Raw genomic sequence first — 6,981 nt, forward strand, 5'->3', positions numbered from 1 at the left:
CTTTAGTTTTGCATTTAAATCAAACACTCAAAAAAATTAAAATTCATGCATTTAGTTTACTTTACACACAAAAAAAATCCGAAAACAACTCCTAAATCTTTCTATTAAATATCATAATAATAAATTAAAATTGAGAAAAAATAATGATTTTCCTTTTAAGGAAGAGAAAATTAATACCAACTTATTTCACTCTTTAAAAATTGGATTTGATTTTAATTGGTTCAGATCTGCTTAAATGCGCCAACATGAAATAATATAAAATCAGGGGGTCAAATTGGTCAAAATTTTATCTAGAGATGTTGGGTGCAATGTTGGGTGCAAGCCAAGGTGACCAACGGTTGCCTATCCCACTCACGCACGTCGCACGTGACAATAACTGATATATATATACCCTGGCAATCCGACGAACCTTATCAATACCTTCTTATTTTTCAACCGTCCGATCCACTGGCGACGCCTACTATGTAATTGCAGGCTGCTGCCAACCGTTCGATTCAAATCAGACGATACAGATCTAATCTTTGCCTTCCCTTTCTCAAAAATAAAATGCCGCCCGTTGGAAATCTTACTCCTATCTCTTGTTTTCTCTCTCTACGGGGCTGTTGTTCGTTCCCCAGATTTTCTATCTCATTCCCTGAAAGGCGAGAACTTTCTCTCTCTTTCTCTGTACAGATCCTTTCTCCACTAGGCCTGTCTGGGAGCTGTCGCTGCGATTAGAGAGCGCAGAGAGGAAAGAGGAGGAAGGAGAAGGGGAATGGAAGGTCATACCTCGAAGCTAACGCGCGCGCCTTCCTCCCTGCTCCGTTCCCCAACCCTTCGCTCCTCTGTACACAGCCTCGCCGCCCTTGATTCTGCGGGATCCGATCCAGAAGAGATCAAACCCCATTCTCCGCCTCCATCGGCCTCCGTCGCCGCGGTTTCCACAGGAGGAAATTCCGGCCACCGTCTCGCCTTCTTCTCCTTTCTCCTAACCATCTTCCTAATCACCCTCTCTTTCTTCTACCTCCGCGACCAGTCTCCCTCCCTCTGGAATCTCTCCCTTGCCTCCGCTGCAGTCGCTGCCGCCTCCCTGATACTCAAAAGAACTCGCTTTTCTCTCTCCCGGCGCCGCCGCAGCCGGAGCGATTCGGTGCGGTGGTTCATCGGCGATGACGAAGGCGACGTGGAGAATCCGCGACCTAAAATAGGGGGAAAAACCGTGAGAGAAGGGGTTGAATTTTACAGTAACGGGGATTTCTACGAAGGGGAATTCCACAAAGGGAAGTGCAGTGGAAGCGGTGTTTACAATTTCTTCGGGCAGGGGAGATACGAGGGCGATTGGGTCGATGGAAAGTATGATGGTTATGGAATCGAACGGTGGGCTAGAGGGAGCCGGTATCGAGGCCAGTATCACCATGGCCTCCGCCATGGATTTGGGGTTTATAGGTTTTATAACGGAGATAGCTATGCAGGCGAGTGGGTCGGCGGGCAGAGCCATGGGCGAGGGGTACAGAGCTGCTCTGATGGAAGCTGCTATGTTGGGGAGTTCAAGTTCGGGGTGAAGCATGGATTAGGGTTTTACCATTTCAGGTATGATGATCAATTTTTTATCTTGGCCTTATAAAGTTTTGATCTTTGTTTGAATCTGTCAGTTTTGGGCTAAATTTAAGCTTCTATTCTGTTGATTGAATATTTGGTTTTTGTTAGTGGAGTATTTGATTGAGATCTTCTTTACTATTTGATTGGATTCTCGGAATTGAAGCATTTAAGAAGGTTGGTATTAATGGTGGTAATTTGATATTAAATTTAATGATCTTTGAAGTATGGTTGGCTCTGTTTTCTTTTGCACTTAGTTGACTGCAATAGATGTGTATGGATCTCCTTTGTGGGAAACAAAAATGGAGAAAAAAAACCTTTGAATATCCTGATACAGATTTTTAGCCTAAAAATCAAAGTATTTACTTTCAAATTTATGCAATATAAATTCTTTATGTATGTCACTAATCTTAAAGCAAATATAATTATTATAAAGCCCATCATAACCAAAATTTTATCAGGATATCTTGGTGTATTTTTCTTTCCCAAACAAATTGGGTCTAGGTATGCTAACTAAATTTTTGTGAGGATGGGTTTACAATCTATTGTGTATACTTTGAGATTAGTGCAATTTAAATTTTAGATTGATTCCTCACATTTACACTCATCTCCAAACAAATTGAATGACTTTGAGATCAGAAATTTTCCTCTTGCTGTTAAGCTTTTGATTACATGTTGGTTTTGCTTTGTTTATAGTTCTTCTCTTTTACCAAATCTCAGTAATTTTATATTAATTAGTCAATAAGAGAACTTAGATGTGTGTACACAAAGAAACTGACAAGCAAATACTGAGAATTCGGGTTAATAGGTGACAAGGATTTTTTTTTTTAATATAATAGACAGTTGTAGCTTTCTCACAATTCTAATTCCCTGGATCTTATAAAAACTTACTGTGAACCATCTTTTCGATTCATATTGTTCACGAAAAATACATTTTGATTATCAGAAATGGCGATAAATATGCGGGCGAGTACTTTGGTGACAAGATCCATGGTTTTGGTGTATATCACTTTGCTAATGGCCATTGTTATGAGGGGTCATGGCATGAAGGAAGGCGGCAAGGTTTTGGGTCATATACCTTTAGAAGAGGTGAAGCAAAATCTGGAGAATGGGACTGTGGAACTCTGAAGAACCCTCTCCCTCTTGGAGATCCCAACGTTCAACGGGCTATGCAGGTATATGAATATACCCAATTTCCATTAGGAGGGTAAGGTAAAAGGAATTTCTGAGTTTTAAGTTTTTAAGATGTTTAGTATGAATTTATACACAACAACAACATCAAGCCTTTGTCCCACTACATGGGGTCGGCTACATGAATCCTTTTTTGCCATTGCATCCTGTTAAAAGTCAAATTCTCATTTAAATCTAATAAAGAAAGTCCATTTCTAATATTTTATAACCAAGTCTTTTTAGGTCTACCTCTACCTTTATTAACATAAGTAAAATCTAATACCTCAACTTTCCTAACCGGGTCATCAGAAGGCCTCCGTTTAATGTGACCAAACCATATAAGGAGACTCTGTCTAATCTTATCTTCCACTGGAGCTACTCCAAACTTTTCACGTACAAATGCAAAGTATTTTTTTTATGGAACTTAGATTTTTTCAAACAATTCATTTTTGAGAATTGCAAATTCACTCTAATCAGACCAATTTCAAATACACCATTTACTACACGAGCACTCCCCTCAACCGTCTGAAGCACGGCACCATGATTTTTCATCTCTCTTATTGCTGGTGTTCGTGACGACGATTCAGCCCGAAGAATTCTCATTCCGGCCACAAATCCCGTCTGATGTCCCCCCTCCCCTCACCCTTGTTGCCTTCTTTCTCTCTCACTGTGGCCTAGTTTACGTTTATATATTCAAATTGTTAATTGCACCCAGAGAAAAGAAGATCTATTTTAAGACCAATAAAACACAAAAAAACTCATTTTATTTACTATTTATTCTCAAAATGCATGAATACTAAACACTTACAACCAAACAACCTCTTATTACATCTGTTTGCAAATTAATTCTCTATATTTTTCAATTTCTAACAGTCTGCCAGAAAAGCTTCTGAGAAATCGATTCTCCTACCTCGGGTTGAAGAGCAAGTAAACAAAGCAGTTAATGCTGCCAATAAAGCGGCCACCACAGCTAGAGTAGCTGCTATCAAAGCTGTGGAAAACCGAATGAATGGAAAGTTTTGCAACACAGAAGTCTGAAGTGAATGAAGAACAATACAAGTAATCCATCCGTCATCTAATTGTGTATATTTAAGCTTATTTTGTTTTCTCAATATTTTCAGCGCGTTAGTGATCTCTTTGGCAAACATCTTGCTGATCGCTGTGAGTTTGAAGGTTAGAAGAAGGGATGAAATACTAACAATTCTCCCCTTCTCAGTAAGATGTACATAAATCCAAATGTGTGCTTTTTGAATCATACAAGGGTTTTTTTTCCTCAAATGGAATGATGCCAAGCAGGCATGTAAATGAGCCATGTTTAAGTGAGCTCAAGTGTTGTTCTGCTCGATTTTGTTAAGCAAGCAAGCTAATTTTTTTTATAATATTTGTATTAAATAGTTTTTTTATTAGTTTTAAATGAGAATTTGACTCTTAATAGGACACAATGGAGAAAAAGGATTCATATAGCCTACCCCATATGGTGGATTAAAAACTTATTGCTTGTTGTTATTGTTTGTCAGTTGTCACGTTAACTTATCGAGTTGTTTATCAACATAATCATATATGAATTATAGTATATATATATATATATACACACACGCACACGGCATATTTATATGCATATTTACACATAATAATGACAAGGGCTTGTTCGTGCTCGACTCGTAAGGCATCCTTTGGGGCTGCTTTTTATTGCTTCAAAAAGCTGCTTTTTAGTATAAAAATCTCTTGCAAGTAGAGAAAAAACAGTCGTTAAAGTTGTCCCAAATGAAGTCTTAAACATACTTGCTTATAGAAATTTGCCAAACTGAAGCTAATTGTCGAGCGGACTGCAATCGAATGAGAAGCATTTTTGGCAGCCCAAATGCCAAATAAGACATGCAAAGTTAATGTGCTATACTATATTTTTTTTTTTTGGGACATTTAGGCCATTTAAGGCAAACTCACACAGACAACGCATACACAAAGACTTGAACCCAAGACCTCTTAGTTGGAAGCATAAGCTCTCAACCAACAAGCCAAGGTGAGCTGTGTGTGATATACTATTCTTTTAACTATTGCTTGATTCTGTTGGAATTTTCAACTGGAAATTTTTTTCTTCAAACACCGATTTTTCCTTATTTCTTTAATCAAACTATTGCATTGGTTAACTTTTTCTTTAAAATTAAAGCATTCAAAGCATGTTTCTCTAGACTGCTAGTTAAATAACTTTTTTCTGCTGCAAATTTTCTCATGAAAGTCACTATCAAGATCCAACCACTCCCACCCCCTATTCTTCCAATTTAGTCTGTAAGAAATTGATTATAGCTTTGCCATCCCCTCTGGCCCATAGAGCATTCTTGGTCTCTACGTTTCCTGATTTTCAGTTGTTTTATATCATAGAACTGCTATATTACTATAATTCAGCCATATTTATATTGTTGCCATATCTATAGCTTTTGTGTAGGTCCTAATGTGTCACCTTATATTAAAAAAATATTAAGAAATAATTAAATCATAGAGAAATAATTCAATTATTATTTCCGAAGTATTCAAAATGATTTTTTATTAGATTTAATGAAAATTTGATTCTTAACAGAATACAATGAAGAAAAATGAGTCATACGTAATGGAATAAGAGAGATTATTACGTCGGAGTTCGGACACAAAGAACCATTCGGTTTTGTGATTCTAAACAGTAAAAGCGCATTGACGCACAGTAACTATGCTTTTATTGTTCAGAGTAATTTTGCTTTTACTGTTTACAGTCACAAATCCAAATGATTCTATGTGTTCGGATTTCACACATAATAATCTCTAGTGGAATAAAGGCTTGATGATGTTGTTGTTGCAGATTATTTGATGAATGGTTTAATGAATTAATGTTGAAGGATTTTGATGATAAATGAATACTATAAATAGAAATTATTAAAAAGAATTTAATGCTTCATGCCATTTATTCAAAAATCTCTATTTGTTTGGGTATTATATCATTATTATTATTATTATTATTATTCATGTAATGAATGATGTTGTTCCCTGCACTGCACATGGAAGGCCTAACATCCCACTTTGAAAATGTTGCCTGCTTTAATTATTGTAAGTACAGCTATTCATTTCATGGCTAAAGAACCCTTTTTGTATTATTATTATTTTTATCAGCAACTATCAGTAGAGTTTTCTTCTGTAATAAATGCTTTGAAATCCTTCTGAGTTAGGCTGATTGTTCAGCCAATTAGTATTAGAACATTTATTATGTTTTCATGTACAAGGCATTGAAGAAATAGTGGGGTATATTTATTAAATTGAGCTTATAATTGCTATTTAATGTTGAAGAATCCTTTTTCTTTTTTGACCGTTTGTTTTGGTAGATTGACTGGTCAGCAGATTTAAAATTTGAAAATGTCGTAAATTTTTTTTTAAATTAGTGCTTATTTATGGGAGCTTTTAAGTTTTTTTTTTCGTTTTCTAAAGCAATCTTTTAGTGCAAAAATTTATCGAACTCGAAAATTTTTGTATTAGAAAGCTATTTAAAAAAACAGTAAATAAGTTGTTCCAAATGAAACCTTAGGTTTCTTTTGGGACGGCTTGTTTTACTGTTTTTTAAAGCAGCTTTTTATTGTGAAGCCATAGACTTGAGGAATAGCTTTGTAAATTCTAGAAAATTTTGTTAATTGTTTAGCTGTGTCAAGAAATGACTTAGACTTTATAATCTCTACATGAAGACATCTCAAAATATTTAGGTTCGGGTTGACTCGATCAACTTTTGAGTGGGGTTCGGGTTCCTAAAGGTTGACTTGATTTAATTTTGGGTTGGGTTTTGTTGACTTGAAAAATTGAAATTCAACTGATATCTTTTAATTTATTGGGTTGTGTTGATCAAAAAAATATATGACGAGACCAAAAAAAAAAGTTCAAGTTGATCCGATTAAATTTCATGGATGATTTGGGTTCTAAAAGTTTGAGTCTAAGGTTTCATTTGGGACAGTTTTTTTACAGCTTATTAAAGCAGTTTTTTAGTAGAAAAAATAAAAATTTTATATTAAAAAATTGCTTTAAAAACAGCAAGAAAATTGTACCAAACGAAGCCTAAGGCTTCATTTAGGATGATTTTATTGTTTTTTAAAATAGTTTTTACTTAAAAATTTGTACCAAAAAATTACTTTATAAAATAATAAAAAACCGTTTGAAATGAATAGTAAGTAGATTTGGGTGGGATCAACTATGGTTTGGGCCTTTAGCATAGATTTGGGTGGGATC

At 35.6% G+C, this 6,981-nt stretch overlaps 1 protein-coding gene across 3 annotated transcripts; it reads left to right on the plus strand.

Annotated features, from left to right (window-relative positions):
* Positions 1–562: 562 nt before the first annotated feature.
* LOC110100721 (junctophilin-3) lies at positions 563–4,159 on the plus strand. 3 transcript variants are annotated; one of them, XM_020828360.2, is made up of 3 exons: positions 563–1,569; positions 2,522–2,782; positions 3,619–4,159. In XM_020828360.2, the coding sequence occupies exons 1-3, from the start codon at positions 755–757 to the stop codon at positions 3,674–3,676; spliced, it is 1,134 nt and encodes a 377-aa protein (XP_020684019.1). In that variant the 5' UTR covers positions 563–754; the 3' UTR covers positions 3,677–4,159. The 3 variants fall into 3 exon arrangements, with proteins under 3 accessions (XP_020684019.1, XP_020684020.1, XP_020684018.1); XM_020828361.2 differs by having other exon boundaries at positions 2,522–2,787; positions 3,619–3,752; XM_020828359.2 differs by having other exon boundaries at positions 564–1,569; positions 2,522–2,750.
* The last annotated feature ends 2,822 nt before the right edge of the window (positions 4,160–6,981 follow it).

This window comes from Dendrobium catenatum, unplaced genomic scaffold (assembly GCF_001605985.2).
Source record: "Dendrobium catenatum unplaced genomic scaffold, ASM160598v2 fragScaff_scaffold_716, whole genome shotgun sequence".
Lineage (NCBI taxonomy): Eukaryota > Viridiplantae > Streptophyta > Magnoliopsida > Asparagales > Orchidaceae > Dendrobium > Dendrobium catenatum.

Coding starts and splice junctions, on each gene's coding strand:
- LOC110100721 (XM_020828359.2), top strand. CDS start 755: ATGGAAGGTCATACCTCGAAGCTAACGCGCGCGCCTTCCTCCCTGCTC. Junction 1,570..2,521: donor TTAGGGTTTTACCATTTCAG/GTATGATGATCA, acceptor TTTGATTATCAG/AAATGGCGATAAATATGCGG. Junction 2,751..3,618: donor ACGTTCAACGGGCTATGCAG/GTATATGAATAT, acceptor AATTTCTAACAG/TCTGCCAGAAAAGCTTCTGA.